Genomic DNA, 19,215 nt, shown 5'->3' with positions numbered 1-19,215 from the left:
AAATTGTAGGTGCTCATTTGTTAGATGAAAAGGGGGTAATTCTACATGAACTACAGATTCCTCCTACTGTAATATTTCATAATAAAATTTCTCTATATTATCACTAATTTTAACTAAAAAATTAAAATCTAACTTTCTCTTTTAAAAATCAAACAGTAATTTCCATTGTCCTTTAGTAATGGGCTAGTTCAAAATTTATCAAGATTCCATATTAAAGAAAGTCATACTAAGTACTTTTAAAAAAATTAAACACAGACTTTGTAGCACAATAACAAGGTGCCCTCAAATCATGTTTCCCTTATTTACTACAAATTATCAGCTCTGCATTTAAGTTGAAATAAAATTAATATATTATTTTGAAGAGTAAAAAGTTCTTATGAAGATCAATTTTTCTTTTCTGTCCATACAAACAGAAGTATGGAATGACATTAGATGTCAGGTTTATTAGGCAATATAATGGAGTTTCTTGCTTATTTTTAGGAAAGGAGAATATCAATATTGAAACATTTTTTTCAACTTTTCATTAAAAATGAGATCATACACCCCTCCTGTAAAAAGAATTGTCAATTTTCTCATCTGTAAAACAAGGGCACTGAATCAGCTGACTACATTCATTTGGAACTCAATTCCTTCAAGTTTATCTTAAAGATTCTCCCTATATCTAATATTAAGGTTCTAAAGAAAGGCAAATATGTAACTAATGACATGTTTTGATTGTTTATTTCTTAGAGTTCAAATGTCCACCATTCACTTTGGTCTAAGCTAAGACCAAGGGGATACAATGCAGACAGGAGGGGAAAACAGAAAGCTCCCACACAAGTTGTCAAGTATTGCAGTCAGATGCAACTAATCTGTTCGAAAAATAATCTTCTCTGTATCTTTAAAGTGATAACTTTATACCTGCAATGCTTCTTGTTTCAAACTGATTTTCTCTGGCTCTTCCTGAACACTTTCTGAGGAATCGTCAACCTCTTCAATTTCTGAGGAGGAAGGACTCTCTACGGTCACAGTCACAGGAAAATCTGATTGCTTTAAAAAAAGAAGACAAAGTTGGATAAAAGATAACATGAACAAGATACCAAATACCCAAATATTAAAGGACATTTAACACAAGTGATCTGAGCTATCAAGTCATTATTTGTAAATGTCTTCCACTGCTCCTTAGTCTAAAACAAGCAATGACAAGTAAAACTACAGTAACTTATTTTTGCTATGTTACTGTGTACAGACCTCTGGTGTACATGGTTAGGATTAGTATTTGGAGTTGTCCATATTATTTTATTAAGTTTCTTTCATAGAAGACAAGTAAGGAGCCAGGGTAAACATTTTTTTCTCAGATCACCTTTATGCTGCAAACTAGAAATTTATTCTTCATTAGACACAAATAGTCTGGAAGAAAATGTAGTTTTTAGGAGGGCAATTCATCAGTAAGGGGACTGGTAAAGAATCAGAAGAATAATTAGAAAGTCAACATATCTAAACTGTGAATAATAAACAGAATTTTAAAAAAAAATTAGTCACCTACATACACAATTAAAACTGACCTATCAAAAATTTCATTTTCTCATCATCCTTAAGCCAAAACTAGTGTAATTATAATTCAATTCTCCTATTGAGCTTCACTGCCACTGGAATGCTATTCAATAAGACACTTCCATTTAAAAACTGACCTGGTCACAACCCCATAAAAGTCTATGGGTCAAAAGGATGTGTGTTAGTTTTACATAACTGTGCAGAAGACAAGTCACTAGGATATCATTCTGACAAGCCCTGCAGGAGAGGAAACTCCCAATAATAGAATGAGGCATCCAGGGGCAGGACTGACATCCAAGGTGCTCTTCTTTTAATCTCAACAGAGCAACTCCACAGTCTCCTAAGGCCACTGGCAGGATCACCTTGCTCCAAGGCCATGAGGCTGTAAAAGAAGGCAAGTGTGCAGCCTTGGTGAGGAAGAAGGGACGCTCAGAGAGCAGAGGTTTGGGATATGTTGCTTCACATTGGCTTGAAATCAGGAACTTGTACAGACGGCCCCCAAACAACATCTTCTGAAAACACATGAACACCCTTGGGTGTGACAGCTCCACGTAAGGGGTTAGAAATGACAATTAAGTTCGCCTTACCGGGTAACCGCCGACTTGCGGGCTGGAGAACCCACTGACTTGTTTACAGACAACCACAAGGCTCCCAGTGGGCCATATCCATACAACTACACAGGGGCAATGGGAGAACGACGAGATGGGTTTTTAATGGATTTATTTCAGAGAGGGAGCTGTTTTTTGTAAGGCTCTGTTCAGTTTAAAAAGCAAAGAGTATGACCTTCCACCCGTCCCAATTCAACCCCCTGTATACAATAAATATCATAACCACATACCTGCAACTGATTACACACATCACGAGCTTTGATTAAAGGAAAACCCCTAAAAAGATATTAACAAAACAAAGTTATATCTTGATGTACATACATCACTAGTTAAATGCATTTAATATAAGTTCCTAGTATCATGTACAATATCCACATAGAATTGTATATAAAAATAAGTCAGCTCAAAACAAGGACCTGGAAGGCTCTGCTATGAAAAAAAGTGAACAGAATTTAGCAGACTCGCTTTGTGACAACTCTCTGAACTGCTGAGAGGCACCTTTGATTTCTACATTGAGGGTGGTTGAGATTTCAGTCCACCTTCTTAACTGGTGGTATGAATCGTTCTCTAATTTACAACTCCTTGTGAGGACGATGGACCTGAGATTAATAAGTGCCTTAAGAAGAAGATATGAAAACACAAAGCTCTTAAACTAAAGTGCAAAGACTGGGAATTCAATATTATAGTTTATGCTTTAAAAATCTATGTTACCATTTGCAAAAAAGTAGTCAGTTGTCCAATGGGGATTATAAATATCACCTAAATGTGAGCAATTGAACAGGTATTTTACACAGTAATTACTTCAAGTACTATTTAAAATCAATTCTCTTTGTTTTCTTAAGCAATTGTTAACACCGAATTTCATCAATGTGCTCAGATGCTCAGTTGTGTCTGACTCACTGTGATCCTACGGACTCTAGCCCACCAAGCTCCTCTGTCCATGGGATTTTTCAGGCAAGAATACTGGAAACCCACGTTTCCTGCGTCTCCTGCATTGCCAGGTGGATTCTTTACCACTAGCGCCACTCTAATTTTATGAATATTACCAAATAAGTCACTTGAAAATAACCTAGAGCAATTTATTTCATCTAGCAAGCCTAGACCTATAGTTGAAAAATTTTACTCACAGCTCTATGACAAAATTACTATGAACTTATCCCCTGGATAAGTAATCAGCTAAAGCTAGTTAAGTCTAGTTTGACAAACTAAATCTGATTTACTGAATTAAGCTGGTTGATTTAGATTAGGTCTAATCCATATTTCTCACCCATTCTGCAATAAACTATTCCCATGCCTAAAATGTCTTTTTTCCCATTCCTACAGATCCAAATTTCTACTTCTATGCTATAGGGCTTGACTCAAATACATCTGCCTTTACTGCAGCTTTTCTCATCTGCACGACTGGAGAGAAGTTTAGTCCCCTCAGGACTCCCGCGGGGTTACCTCTGTTGTCACACTTGAGAAACAACTTCAAACTTCCAATTATTTTTTTTCTTTCTTAGAGGACTCATTAGGCAGAAGCCATGTGAGTTATCTTTCTTCCTCTATAGAAACCACCAGAGACCTCCCACATAACAGAAGCTCCAAAATAAAGAATTCCAAATGACTGAAAGACAGGGAATGAAAACACTCTACCTGCTCCTCTTTGCACGCTCTGCCGTTCGCCATGGCAGGAAACCAGACACACCGGGAGGCAGAGGTTCCGGGGCATAAGAGTCTTTACCAGTGGAGGGTTTCTTTCCATTACCTACAGGTTTCTTTGTGGCCAATCCTATGTTTGAGAAATCACGAAAAGAAGGAATCAAATGCACTAAAAGCCTACAGAGCGACTATCACATGCGTACACACTGAAGGGAATACAACAGGCACTTCACAATGATGTCCAGGCCATTAGAAACACGATCGTTTTGTGAAAATGTTTTACACAGGCCAGCAATTTTTAAAAATGTAAGTCCACTGCAGTAACGAGTTATTTTAACTAAAACAAAAGTACTGAGGTATGTAGAACATGCAAAAATAAATTTTTGAAAAATCCCAAAGAATAATACATTTTATGTATCACGCAGAGACACTCAATATTAATCTTAGAACACCTTTGGCATTTCTGAATCCCAAAAATAGAGAAACATAAATACACCCATGACTTCTGCCAAATCGAATCTTCGGGATTAGACCAAGATTTCATTTTAAGATTATTTTTTCTATGTAAAAACAAATAAAAGTGATGACTGTATACAAGCTGCCAGGTGGTAGATGAGTCAATGTTACCCTCCTGTAAGTCTGCTGACCTTCACTGTTCATTTGATTTCATATAGAAAACACAAAAAAAACACACACAAAAAGTGAAACCCACTGGATGAAAGAGTGAAATGCGGAGACTTACCCTACACTTCAGTACTAAAGAGTCAAGTATTTTTATAAGAAACATTTGGTAGCAAAAAAGAGACTCACAAGCTAATACTTTCTTTAGAACAAACCATATGCTAAAATTCACATTTAAATCTTTAACTTGAACATTACTGAAAACAAGCATCATAGGTTAAAATAATTGTATTTATTCTTCAAACCTACTCTACTTTACCAGCATTAGGATGGCATGTACAATAGAGTGTATGTGGTGATACAGGACAAATGTTTCATATAGTGTAGCTTACTGGTAACAACCACGTGATCCTGTGTGATTTCTCTGGATAAATTTACATGCCTCAAAATACAGAGGGGCTCAGTTCATTTTGTTTTTTAACTTAATTACATTAAAAAAAAAAAGTCTATATGCACATAGTTTGTATGGGTACACCTTTACTTGCAGAAAGTAATGCAAATATATTTATAATTAAAATTTTAAAAATTACATTTGTCTCATTAGGAGATAAAAACATTTCCAATAAAAGTTCCCATCTTTTTAAGGCATACATAATTACATTGTAGATGTGACACAATTCACACAGCTATTTAACTCCTATACTCACCTGAATCTACCTACATAGCCAGACATGGATTTGGCTTACCTCTATGTCTCCAAATAACTGAAGCAAATATAAAAGAAAAAAAAAAAGCCCAAGAAATAAAATAAAATTACTCTTAAAATAGCTCAGTGAGCTTGTAAACATCAGTTACATTTCCACTTTGTTTAATCATGCTAAATTAAAAAAAAATTTGTTTTATTCTCACTTCATGATGCCCTATTCTATACCACCACATACTATTACTGAATTTCTAACATGTTTTATATATACATGTTTTATTTACCTATATTTCTATTTCTAATATTACAGCAAGTCAAATTAGCTATTTTAAGAATGCTTTATACATTATATAAACTTTTAATAATACTATATAATTAGTGTGATATAAAAATCTTAATTTCTTTTTATATACCATTTGATTGATTACCAAACTATCACCATCTTAAAGTAACAATTGGCAGACAAATCATAAGCTATTTTTGATTTAATAAACACTTTGGACAACTTCTATTTAACACATTGTTCTCTAAGCAAGCTGATTAATGGGGAATCAAAATCATACATCTTTTAGTAGAAAAAAAAAGAAGTTGTATTTCTAAAGATGCTTATAATAGCTTATTTCAGGTTATTTCCAATTTTTCACAAATTTCAATTGCAAAATACTAGAAGTAATCATCAACCAGGAAATATTGTCAAAATAACAAACTTTTTATGAAATGTAAACACAGAAGTTGGTTATTAACATCTCTTTAAATTCATTTATAATTTCTATATTCTATAAATTCTTATGATACATATCAAGGCAATTATATAGTCCTATTAATAATATCTATGTGGTTAATACTGGCTGTTTTAATTTCAGCACATTAGAAAACATAAGGGTTATAAGTTCTAGTAGCATTAAAAAAAAAGTTACCAATTCTAATAGTAGCTTTTCCTTTACGACTACTTCCCAAAATTATGGTTCTCTTCTTCTGTCTGGCAGCTTTGGATGGTTCCTTCACTGGTTCCTTCACGGATGGAGAAGTTATCCATTGGTACTGAGAAAGAAATAATAAATATGCCACTTAAGTTACAGGTAATTTATCAAGGTTTGATCTTAATTGGAAATTAAAACATTTTAAGTTAATAAAAGGTTTCTGACAGCATTTCTGGGAACCTGAATTAAAGAATTGCACAATATTTTCAGAAACAGAAAAGCCATTTGATTTGACTAAAAACTTAGTTTAAGATGGCCGAAAGTATCCTTCTAATTTTTTTTTTTTAAGAAAGACATTAAAGTGAAATTCTTTCTAGAAAACTAAAACATGTTATACCTCTGACTTGGCACTTCTTCCATTCTGGAGAACTTTTTTGATAATGGCTTTCATCACAGAATGATCTAAAGTAAAATAAATTGAAATGAGAGTACTTATTTCCCAATGAGTGGCTATTTCCATTTAAAAACAACCAACTAATTACTGCTTTACCCATAAAATTAAATATGAAATCTACATTATATAATAATATACCTATTTCTCCCTTTGTATATTCTAATTTCTTCCTCAAAAACCTAAGATGCCATCTTGCAGACTGACCCCAGGGGCTATTTGGGTAGCAGCAAAGGTAAAATTTAAACACTTCGCATCTAAAGTGGCATTGGGTACCTCTGGATAGAAAGCAGAGTCTGAGAACTGTCCAGACACACAGATACCTCAAAGGTATCTAAAATATCAAACCAAAGTCTCGATATTCCCTCAAAAGCTGCTCCTCCCATCAGCCCCCTCCTAAGTGGTACCACCCAGTTGCGCACATAATCATCAAGGACTTGACTCTCTGTTAATCCTTCCTTCATACCCCACATCTAATCCATCTGCAAGTCTTGTTAGTTACACCCTCAAAATACAACCTGAATTCAATCGCTTTTCACTTGCTCCAAACTTCCAAGCTAAGCTAAGCCATAAACATCTCTCATTTGGATCACTAAAACAGTCTCCTAACCGGTCTCCCTGTTTCTCTTCTATGCCCCAGCCCCCCAAGTCTATTCGCTATGCCAGGGTCATCTTATTGAGACATTATTTAGATCATGCCTTTTTCCAGTTCAAAACCCTCTACTCATTTAGAATAACCATGTCTTTACTCTGGCCTTCAAGACTTTACAAGATCAGGCCCTGGCTAGCTCCTTGACCTCATGGTATACCACACTCTTCCTCACTCAGTGCTCTGGCTATGTTGGCCTCCTTATTTTCCCTTAAATATTCCACCCACCTACATGCTTGCATCCTCATTGTCCCCTTGTCCTGGAATGTGCTTTCCCCAGATCTTCCATGGCTTGCTCCTCTCTTCATTCAGGTCTCCACTCAAACATTACTTCTCTGGTAAACTTGTCCCCTAGAAAGCAGATCCAATGTAGGCCTACCTGCCCCCTCACTCGCTTCACATTAAGGTATCTTTTCACTTCCTACTATCTAAAACTATATTCCTCATCTGTTTACTCATTTCTACCTGAACTCCTTCAGTAGAATGTAAGCTCCATGATGGCAAGACTTTGTCTGTCTGGTTCAGTGCTTTATCTCTGGTTTAGTGCCAAAACCCCTATCTGGTACACAAAAAGTATTAAAATTTTTTACTTGTTAAACTGACAAAGGAATAAAGCACTCGTTCCAAGAATTGCACAAGAAGGAAATAAGGCGCTTGGCAGAAGCAAGATTATCTACATTCATCTTCAGAGTAGAGGCAAGAATGATTTACAAGTATAATTCATTTTAATTAGTAAATTATCTGCTAAAAACATAAGGGAAATGCAACATTAGGGAAGTGCAGCTGACCTTGAACAACACAGGTCTGAACTTTGTGGGTCTAGTTATACACAGATTTTTTTCAGTAAATACATACTACTGTTCTACTCAATCCAAGGTTGGTTGAATCCACAGAGGCAGAACCACTGACTATAAAGTTATACCCAGATTTTCAACTGTGTGGGGGTCAGCAACAGTAACCCCAAGTTGTTCAAGGGTCAACTGTGTAGTTAAACACTTTAGGTTTTTAAAATCATCAATACATTAAAAAGTGCTTTTGTTTTGCTATTTTTTAATCAATTTTTTAAAAAGTGACCACATACCAACAAGTGGATTTTTTCTTATATCCAGAACGACCAGAGTTCTATTGGTTTCAAGGGCTTTTAGTAAAGCATTTGCTCCTTCATTGGTGAGGCCACACTGCTGCAGGTCAAGTGCTTTTGGTGAAAGACAAAAAGGTCACTTGCTAACTCTATACAGATTAAACATATAGACAACTCTCATTTTCCCATGTGTGGAAGAGTCCTGCATAAAACCAGTCATGGCAGGTTTGTAATCTGCGGTATTGAAAAAAAACATAAAAATATATGCACACACATAATGCAAAATCCAATTTAAAAACCTCTTCTTGGATGTACAATGATTACCCTGCATTTAGTACCAATAAATCATCCAGCATATTTTACAATTCTAGAACTGAAGAATAAATTGCATATAACCTATGAGCACAAAACAAAACAAAACAAATCTCAGTTCATAATGAGCAAGGGTAGTGAAAGTGAAAGTTGCTCAGTCATGTCCAACACTTTGCGACCCTATGGAGTATAAGTCCATGGAATTCTCCAGGCCAGCATCCTGGAGTGGGTAGCCTTTCCCTTCTCCAGGGGATCTTCCCAACCCAGGGATCAAACCTAGGTCTCCCACATTGCAGGTGGATTCTTTACCAGCTGAGCCACAAGGGAAGCCCAAGAATACCTGAGTGGGTAGCCTATCCCTTCTCTAGCGGATCTTCCAACCCAGGAATTGAACCAGGGTCTCCTGCATTGCAGGTGAATTCTTTACCAACTGAGCTGTCAGGGGAGCCCAGCAAGAGCAGTGGTGGCACTGTAAACCCCACAAGCAAAAACTGGGGAAGCTCAGAAACTGCACTGCATTCTTTTGATCATGATCTTGAGTTCCAAACCACTCTTGAAACTGGTTAAAAGGGGAGAACAAAGTAGAAAAAGTATAATAACTGCTTTAGAGTAAATAAGACAAAGAAGTCTAAGAGGATACAAATAACAACAAACTCAAAGAATGTGTGAATAGAAAATACATGCTAAAAACCTATCATGAAAGAATGTTGGTCAACAACACTTTCTGTAAAAGGTCAGACAAAATACAGGACAAATGATTGTGAATTCTAATAGTTCTGGGGCTGAACAACCTATTCATTTAAACCAAAGGTATCATCAGTACAAAAGCATAGGTATTAAAAAATACTAAATGAAAGGAAACTATCATCAGTCTTTTTCTAAAGTGCTGTATGTCCTTGGGTTGGGAAGATCCCCTAGAGAAGGAAATTCAACCCACGTCAGTATTCTTACCAGGAAAATCCCATGGACAGAAGAGCTTGAGGGACTACAGTCTGTGTGGGGTTGCAATGAGTCAGACACAATTGAGCAACTGACCACAGCATATATACTATTACAGTAAAATAACTGGTGTCTTTCAAAACCCCATGGCACACAGAAATAGCAAGTCAGACGTGCGGATCTGACAGCGCATGATGCAATCCTTACACACTCTCACAGCAGACAAATGGACACGGTATAATTAATCAACTAGTCAAATTAATACAAAGTCATTAAATCTCACCAGTAAATCAAGTGAATACAAACTAAAATAAAATGTGATTATTCACCTATCAGATTAGGTCATCATGTAATAAAAGCTTTCAAAATTAGTATGCCCTTTTGATTCATCAATTCTCTAAGAATTTAACCAAAAGAAATAATCAGATATAAGCCAGGATGTGTATGAGAACTGTAATTTAAAAATGGGACACAGCTTATACACAAGAGTGAATAAGCTAAGTGTACTGTGGCATGTTTATATAAGGGAACACTGAACAGTCACTAAAAATGATGCTATAGATGTAAATTATTGACTTGTTAGGATGCTTACACTTTATTAACTGAAAAAAGTTGCATAAGAAAGGGAGAGGTCTTCATTTTTGTAGTTTTACAGTTTTTAAAAGTGCTGTAAGCCAGTGTTTGTGAGGGTTAGGCTACAAACTAGCACAACATTTCTGAATGGCAGTTTGGCAATGTGTACCCAAAGTCTTAAAAATATCTCACACTTAATCATTCCACTTTTAGTAACTTATTCCACAGAAGTAATCTTGATGGACACAGGGATGTATATACAACGTGTTCACATTGTTTCTGATAGGGAAAACCAAACTGTCTAAACCTAATTGCAAAGAACTGATTAAACTACAGGACATCAATATGATGGAATACTACATGAGACATCATTAAGTGAAAAAAGCAGGAATATGAAATAGCAAGTATACTACATTCTATTTTTGTAATCCCTGAGTGTATAAATATATTTATAGAGAAAAGAAAAAGACTGAACGTATACACACCAAAATGAACGGTGATTATGTCTGGGCATTAAGATTACAGGTAATTGCTCTCCTGTTACTTTGTATTTTCTATAAAGAATATATGCAACTCAGAGAAAGTTTAAAAGTAAAATAAAAGCTACTGAAAAAAATGAAATTAAAAAAATAAAAATCCTATGGCAACAGTATCATGCCAAAAGCTAAGTATATCTAGTATGAAAAATTCAATATATTCAATTTTAGAATTTACCTCTAAGCCATAAATCCTCACTAAGAGATTCTGCAAAACCATTTGCACCAAGGTCACCAATGAGTGTGTTGCAGTTCAGAGTGATGCGCCTCAAACCAGCCATGCAGTCAAGATCAGGTCTCCTGTAACGAAGACTCTCAGCCCAGGTTTCTTCATGCCTTCTGATGGTCTGATACTTCAGATTGAATGGGACGAAAGTAAGTCACTTGAATGAAGAAACAGCGTATGCCTACTGAGTATAGTTTATTATGTCAGAGATTTACACACATGTACGTGCCAAGCACATATGACAGGAGAAATTAAACAGTTAATTCTGCTTTAGGGATCCAGTGACCCAGATTCAAGTCTGTCAGTGATCAGACTCTAGCCACTGGATGACTGTTTTTGATTAGCTATATAAAGTTTGACAATTCAGTTAAAGAATTTTATTTCCCTTATCTGCCAACCCAGGGAATTACTTCTAAATTCTGTCATTGCTGAGGCTCTAAAGTTTATCATTCTGTCCTCCAGTGGTCTCCAAACACTTGACTGGGCACCCTCTAAGAAAAATTTTAATATGCATCTTATTTATTAACAAGTTATATACATGAAGTTCTATACATATAGTTTGTGTACACTGTAAACGACACATATTTTTTAAATGGTACAAAAGTAAATGGGTTCTAATATCTTCTTCTAACTTCTAAGGTATTATTTTAAAAACTATATTTACAAAATGGATCTCACATACTACTTCAGATATATACACCAACTTTAAAGGCCTGGACTATGAAAAGTCAGTTTGATGTGCCTTAGGAAATTGAGAGTTTGACATTTAACCACTAGCATTATCTTAAAGATATTCAGTTCTTTATATTCATAAAATAAATTTTGTTAACAAGGAACATTGACTTTAAAGGAAAAAAATCTTATTACATTCTTGAACAAGACTCAAAGTTCCTCTGACACTCTAAAAGAAAAATTAGTGTCATTTTTCTATTAACAATAACTTATAAAAGCTACAAGCAGAAATAACAGCACACTTACACAGTGCTTATTATGTGCCAGGCACTATTTATCCAAATGAGTTCATTTAAACCTCATAATAAAGCACAGAGGTTAAGCAATTTGCCCATGGTCATCAGCTATGAAACGGGGAGAGATGAAATCTGAACCTAGGACATTTGGCTTCAGCACGCAAGCTCGCCACCATTTTCTGTCCCAGGGAATCAATGGATTTGCCCTGTACAGGTCCAAAGCATTTTTAAATTTTTTAAATTTAAATTAAAAAATTTTCAGCTTTGTGGGCCATACAGTTTCTGTGGCAACTACTCATCACCATGGGTGTAGGGTGAAAGTAGCCTTAGTTAGTTACCATGCAAACAATGGGTGTGGCTATGTTCCAAAAAGCTTTCTTCACAAAATCAGGGGATGGGCTGGGTTTGGCCCCCTAGCCATAGTTTACCTATCCTTGATCTGTACCATCAAAGTATTAAAAAGGCTTCATGTCAAATTATTAAATAATTTTAGGCCTAAACACAGTAAATATAACCACTATAAAGTTGTTAAGGCAGTATTTTTAAAACTATAGAGAGCTCTGAAGTAGTAATTTTTATTAGTTTATAGACTATAGCATCCAATAAACACTTAACATTTACGTCTTGTTGAAGACTATAATGACAAGTTTCTTCACAGTATTACAATAAATGTTTTCAATAACTAAAGACATAAAAGTATTTAAATATTATTATGTAGTATATATTAAATGTCTTATTTCTAAGATTAAGTGGACTGTCTTTACTAAATGGAAGAATCTCAAACTGAAAACTGGTCATATTCTTTCAACAAAACTAAAGCTGCACTCACATGTATCAAAAGACAAAAATCACTGCCATTTGTATCAAAAAATTAATGTGCTTCAATCACATATGTTTTCATGAAAGTTTAAACATAAAATCACCTTTAAGATCTTGGCCATGTGATCTGCTCCCTGCCATGTCAGATTACACCCCGTGAAGTTTATTGTCTTAAGAGTGACAGAGTTCTTTATACCTTGACAAACAACTAAAAGGAAAAAAAAAAAACAAAAGAAAACCACACACACAATAAGATGAAGAGCCTATATATTGGTCAAACTTGACTTATTTGCTTTTCTTGAGTCAACTGGAGGTTTATAGCCAGATTCTTAAAATCACTGTTGACAATCTTCCCCAGTAGGTAACTGACTGATTGGTGCATTCTAAAATCAGTCAGTAACGAAGTGCTAGAGTGTTCAGTTTACAACAATAGTTTAATTCTATTTAGATACTAAAACTGAATACACTGAATACTGCAAACTTTACTCCTAACTACTCAGTTAAGTATTAGATACCTTTAAAGACACAGGGGAAAAAAAGAAAAACCTAAAAAGCATAAGACTCTTCTTACTTTCATTTCCAATGATATATCCCAATTTTCAATCAACAATTTAAATGTCAACTATAAACTCAGAATCTTATTAGGTACTATTCAATATAATACGGTAATATAAGATAGACGATCTCAAACTCTGTTCCCTCAAATTGAAATGCAGCCCCCCTTAGCCCTCCAGGCCAGTACTGAGCACAATGAACACACACAAATGCTTCAGCACCCCAACAGTCACCTTCCTTCCATGATACACCCCTGCCAACACTACTGAGTTTGCTCACCTTTTAAATGCTCTTATAGTACTTTGAATATATCTCCTACTTTAACACATTCCACAGTGCATTATAATTATTACTGCAGATGGATGTTTTAACAGTTTAAAGATACAGATTTTTTTTGCTCTTGACATCTTGCTATTTCCCTTCCCATGATGTTTCTTAAAGAGAAACCACAAAAATATAAACAAACACAAAAAACAGAAAATACAAAATGTGTGGTTTGGGGCTTAACGCAAACTGAAGTAAAATTAGTGCTCAGAGTGTCCAGCATGACAGACTTCCATGGTACAAATGAGAACGGACCAAGGTATGAGCAGGTACGGGAGACAATCCAGGCGGGGAGCGCACCAAGAAAAGGCAGACAGGAATCAACATGGTGTGCAGTGAATCACTCTTCCCATAGTCTGATGGGAAGAGACTTACGATGGACACTTACTTTCTAAACCTCCATCTCCAATTGGACAATTCGCAAGAGACAGGTGCACCAAAGTGGCCGATTTATTCAATCCCTTTAATGAGGAAAAAAAGTTCAAAATTTTATTGGTTTAGTTCCCCCCAAAGCAACTACCAAATGTGGGCAGGACTCACTGAAGGCTTACCTTTGTTAACATCGTTAAGTCTCTCTCTCTCAGAACTAGCCCGTTAAGCTCCAGGTTCCTCAGCGCACCTGATGCACTTAAACAGCACTTAAGAGCTTTACACAACTGGAAGGTCACATCTTTATTTCTTATCGCAGGAACACGACTTCTGTAAACTTTATTTCTGTCAGAAGCTAAAGCAAAATTATTGTAAAATGAGTGATTTCAACCATACATTTTATCATCATTAAAAAGCATACACTCTGGGCTAAGGATTAGAAATGACTCCTGCCCTTTAAACCCTCTTTAAGGATGGACATATGTAAACTCAAAACTTTCACCACATGAGATAAAGAAACATAATCTATACGTACAGAGGTTCCTATGGAAGCAAAATGTTATATCTAAGTGATGGCTTCATGATCACCCTGAAGCTGAATCTAGAAAGATAACACTACTTAGAGTTGGAGAGGGAGGTGGATTAACTGCAGAGGGAGCACCCTTGTGTAGACATTCAGACCTGACACCTGCTGGGCGCTGTAAATACTGCAGGTGGGGATGATAGAAGGCCAGGGGTGCAAGTGGGAGAAGAAACAAAATAGAGATGTTGTCACTCCACTCTAGTCTCAGGCCACCACTGAGCTGCTTTCTGACACTATAGATTAGTTTATTTTCTGGCGTTTTATAGATGAAACTATACAGTATGTAGTTTTGGTTTTTTTTTTTTCCTGGTCTTTTTTCACTCAGAGTAATTATTCTGAGAAACCTGTATGCAGGTCAAGAAGCAACAGTTAGAACCGGGCATGGAACAATGAACTGGTTTAAAATTGGGAAAGGCAAAAATTAAGGCTGTATATTGTCTCCATGCTTATTTAGCTAATACACAGACTACATCATGCTAAATGCCAGGATGGATGAAGCTCAAGCTGGAATCAAGACTGCTGGGAGAAATATCAATAACCTCAGATATGCAGATGATACCACCCTTATGACAGAAAGCAAAGAGGAACTAAAGAGTCTCTTGATGAAGGTGAAAGAGGAGAGTGAAAATGCTGGCTTAAAACTCAATGGTAAAAAAAAAAAAAATTCAATGGCATCAGGTCCCATCACTTCATGGCAAATAAACAGGGAAACAATGGAAACAGTGACAGACTTTATTTTCCTGGGCTCCAAAATCACTTAGGATGATGACTACAGCCATGAAATTAAAAGATGCTTGCTCCTTGGAAGAAAAACTATGACAAACCTAGACAGCATATTAAAAAGAAAAGACATTACTCTGCTGACAAGTGTCTGTCTAGTCAAAGCTATGATTTTTCCAGTATTCATGTATGGATGTGAGAGTTGGACCGTAAAGAAGGCTGAATGCCAAAGAATTAATGACTTTGAAGTGTGGTCTTGGAGAAGACTCTTGAGAATCCCTTGGACTGCAAGGAGGTCAAACCAGTCAATCCTAAAGGAAATCAGTCCTGAATATTTATGGAAGGACTGATGCTGAAGCTGAAGCTCCAATACTTTGGCCACCTGAAGAGCCAACTCATGGAAAAGACCCTGATGCTAGGAATGACTGAAGGCAGGAGAAGAAGGGGACGGCAGAGGATGAGATGGTTGGATGGCATCACTGACTCAGTGGACAGGAGTTTGGGCAAACTCCAGGAGATAGCAAAGGACAGGAAGCCTAGCAAACTGCAGTCCATGGGGTCGCAAAGAGTAGGACATGACTGAGCGACTGAACAACAATTATTTTGCGATTTCTCCAGGCTGTTGTGGATATCGATAGCTCATTCCTTTTAATTGCTGGGTGGTATTTTGTTGTAAGGACATGCTACAATTTATCAATAAACCTACTGATGGACACGTAAGTGGTTTCCACTTTGGGGCTACTGAAAATAAAACTGCTCTGAACGTTTGAATATTAAAAAAATAAAAATAATAGAGATGTTGGCTGAACCAAGTCCGGGAGACAGTATGGCTTTTATCCCATAGGTCATGAGGGCTGGGGCTACCGCTGGCTCAATAAGGGTGCCGCCGCTGATTAGAAAAAGGAGCCCCGCTGCTGAAGGACCAATTAGATAAAGGGAATAATTAGAAAAAGAACCCTTCTTCAGGGCCAAAGAGCCCCATGAGGCTTGGCAGAGCACAGTTCAGATTTCATGCCTCTGTGCAAAACACAAGCTGTGCAACTAACAGGCAATAATCCTGTGTGGGAACACTTGCAAGCACTGTTTTAAACATATCTTTTTATTTTAGAACATCACTCAAGCTGAGTAGGCAGATGGACTTATAGGAACTAAGCCCAAGGGCAGCAAAACCACCTAAGTGCTTCTGCAATAGTCCAGGCAAAATGTAACAATATGGATGAAGAAGCAAATTTAGGAAGAGGCCAAAATCTACAAGCTAGACCCACTGGATGCAAGACATAAAGTTCAGTGAAGGAACTATGAAGAGAATGCTTTCTGCCATATATTTTTCTTATATTCATGCAAAATATTAGGGAAAATCAAGTACAGTGGCCTTTAAGGTCCCTTTCAGCTGTAATTTCTTTTGATTTCTAAGTTATTACTCTGGTTAAGTAAAGTGCCTTCAGAGGTAAGGAACAGTTCCTACACCTGAATGGGATGCAGAGAATAATCTGACTTCCTTTCACCAGGGGATGGGCTGAGCTGTTCTTGGAGAAGAGTTAACAGATGGGGTGAACCCCAGATCCTAGAAAAGGGTCAGGTACATGAAAAGCATTCAGGTTTTTAAAAATAAATCATTTCCTCTCCTAGATCTGCACACATTTCCTCTGCTGGCTACTTTCTCTCATTCATAAACATCCTCAGGTGTGTCCAATTAAAAAACATCTCTCAGAACTATAACTCACTGGATCTTCTTTGTGCCTTCAAACACCTGTCCTCCCTAAAACCCAGATCTATACCTTGGGCCCAGACCTATACCTTGGGCCCAGACCTGTTTACCAGTTGGCTCTGAAGCACTGAAGAAGAAGTAAGATCCTCTCCCCACCCCACTCCCTTCCTACTGTGCTCCTTATCTCTCAGAAAGATGTGGCTTTTCACCCAAGCTTGCTGTCTTCCTTTTTCTAACTGGTCACTAGGTCTCACCCATTCTCAATCATTGATCTCTTAAAATCCAGTCCAACCATTTATAACTTAATTTGAACCATTAGATTAAATTCATCTGCATCCAATTAACTGCCTTTCACGTGGAGGTCAGAGTGAACTTCTAAATCAAAAGTCCACCTCGTTGTTCTTAGCTTCCCACCGTCTTCAGGATAAACATCCCACCTTCTAACAGGACAAACAAAGCCCCTTTCTGTCTAGCCCCACAATATTTCCGGTATCAAATCTCATCTCTTTCCCAAACCCTGAGTTCCACTCCTGTACCTTAGTTTTGCCATATTTTCTTATATTTCTCAACCTCTGACACAAACTGCTCCCTCCTGCCACCGCAGAAGCTTCTACATGTCCTTAGAAAGGATGGTACCGCCTCCAAGGAGCCTACTCTGAACCTTTTCTTCCAAGATTCTATGCTTTGCACAGGGGAAAGGTGGAGGGGGAATGATAAATTAGGAGCCTGATATTAACCTATACACACTATTATATATAAAATAGATGACCAACAAGGACCTAGTGTATAGCACAGAAAACTCTACTTGATAACCTGTATGGGAAAAGAATCTGAGAAAGAATGGATATATATATATATATGTATAACTGATCATTTTACTGTATACTTGAAACTACAATAACACTGTAAATCAATAACATGCCGATATAAAATTAAAAATTCAATTTAAAAAATCCTATCTCTGTAACTCCAGAACTCACTCTTTCAGAGTACTGACTACTGTGCTTGTATCTACCTGCTGCCCGGGAGAAGGGAAGGTCACCCAGGGCAGGAGATGACTGAACTCACTCAAGTGCAAGGGTACTTTACACACATAATCTGCCTAAATCTAAGAACCCATGGAAAAAGTGGTTTTTAATGTCATTTTACAAGTGTGGGGATTGCAGTTGAAAAGTAACCTGCCTAGGTCACAGACACTATAAGCTCTGGAATTCAAACCCTAAGCTGCCTTCACACTCGTGCTCTTTCCACTATGTGATACAACTTTTTTTTTTCCCTGAGTCCTGTCTTAATCAAAAGGAAATGAAGCTGGGATACATCAACTTCCTAATCTCTTTGTTCTGTACAAGGCAAAGTCTTTCAATAGACCAGGTAACATCTGTCGAACAATTAACAACGCTCCAAACTGTGCATTAACAGAAGTGAATCCTGCAACCACCACAGACACGTGAAGCCCACGTTAACAGATGAACACAGACAGAGATCCTTAACGCACTCGGCCGGGGTCGCGGAGCCGGCAGGAGTCCTAGGCCGCATGCCCCATCTGTGCACACAGGGGCACTGGGCACCGTTCTAGTAACCAGGCTCCACCTCGCACCATCTAAAAATCCGCGCCGCAGCGCGGACGAGGGCCCCTGAGAGCCGGAACTACAAACCTGTTTCGCCAAGCCACGGCTGGAAGAAGCTCTTGATGCAGATCAAGGGCAGATCTTTATCATTCTTGAGGGTGCTGAGAAGCGGCGCCCAGTCCGCCACGCGGAGGCGGTCGGCGTTGAAGTCCAGCACGCCCTCCCGCAGACAGGCGCGCACGGCGGGCAGCGGCACGGAGTCCTGCAGCGCGCACAGGTACTCATAATGCGAGAAGAAGTCGGCCGCGCTGTCGCGGCGCAGCTTCACCGAGTCGATCATGGCCCGAGCGCGGCCGCGGGGGACGCAGGCTGCGGACACGACGTCCGCACCCCGCCTTGGGGGCTCCGGGTCGCTACCCGGCTCCTGGGCGCCCACCGCCGGGCGGCTGCTGCCGCTCAGCGTGAGCAGGAGCGGCGGACCCGCCAGAAGACTCAGCGCCCCGGGCCCCAGCTAGGTCGCCCCCTGGATGCCGGGTTTCCGCGCTGCCTCCCGCCCCGCCGCACCGGCCGTTGGCGCCCGCCTCACCGCCCTCCGCGGCGCGGGACTGCGATTCAAGCCGGCAGGCGGGAGCACGAGTACGTCAGCGCGCTCCCCGTGCGTCAGCACGCAGGCCCCGCCTCCCGTGGGCACCGTGCCGGAGGATCAGGGGCGGGAGCTTCGAGAAGAGGGCGGTGCAAAAGGTAGGTGGTTTAGGGCATTCGGGGATTACAAAAAGCGTTTACTGATCCGAATGAAAGTGAGATATGG

General features: G+C 38.2%; 1 protein-coding gene across 2 annotated transcripts in view; it reads right to left on the bottom strand.

Moving 5' to 3' along the window:
• CEP78 (centrosomal protein 78) overlaps positions 1-18,927 on the bottom strand; it is a 32,787-nt gene extending 13,860 nt beyond the window's left edge. The window contains exons 1-11 of one of the 2 annotated variants that reach the window (XM_061132947.1): positions 18,495-18,927; positions 14,011-14,183; positions 13,848-13,920; positions 12,685-12,788; positions 10,746-10,920; positions 8,208-8,321; positions 6,424-6,488; positions 6,024-6,147; positions 3,777-3,912; positions 2,372-2,417; positions 901-1,029 (exon numbers count right to left, since the gene is read on the bottom strand). In XM_061132947.1, the coding sequence (XP_060988930.1) occupies positions 901-1,029; positions 2,372-2,417; positions 3,777-3,912; positions 6,024-6,147; positions 6,424-6,488; positions 8,208-8,321; positions 10,746-10,920; positions 12,685-12,788; positions 13,848-13,920; positions 14,011-14,183; positions 18,495-18,747 (1,392 nt within the window). In that variant the 5' untranslated portion in view covers positions 18,748-18,927. The remainder of the gene's footprint in view (positions 1-900; positions 1,030-2,371; positions 2,418-3,776; positions 3,913-6,023; positions 6,148-6,423; positions 6,489-8,207; positions 8,322-10,745; positions 10,921-12,684; positions 12,789-13,847; positions 13,921-14,010; positions 14,184-18,494) is intronic. The other variant, XM_061132948.1, reaches the window with a different exon arrangement.
• Between the last annotated feature and the right edge of the window lie 288 nt (positions 18,928-19,215).

Source organism: Dama dama, chromosome 29, assembly GCF_033118175.1.
Source record: "Dama dama isolate Ldn47 chromosome 29, ASM3311817v1, whole genome shotgun sequence".
NCBI lineage: Eukaryota > Metazoa > Chordata > Mammalia > Artiodactyla > Cervidae > Dama > Dama dama.
Note: the sequence above shows the minus strand (reverse complement) of the source record. Positions and strands in the feature narration are given on the sequence as shown.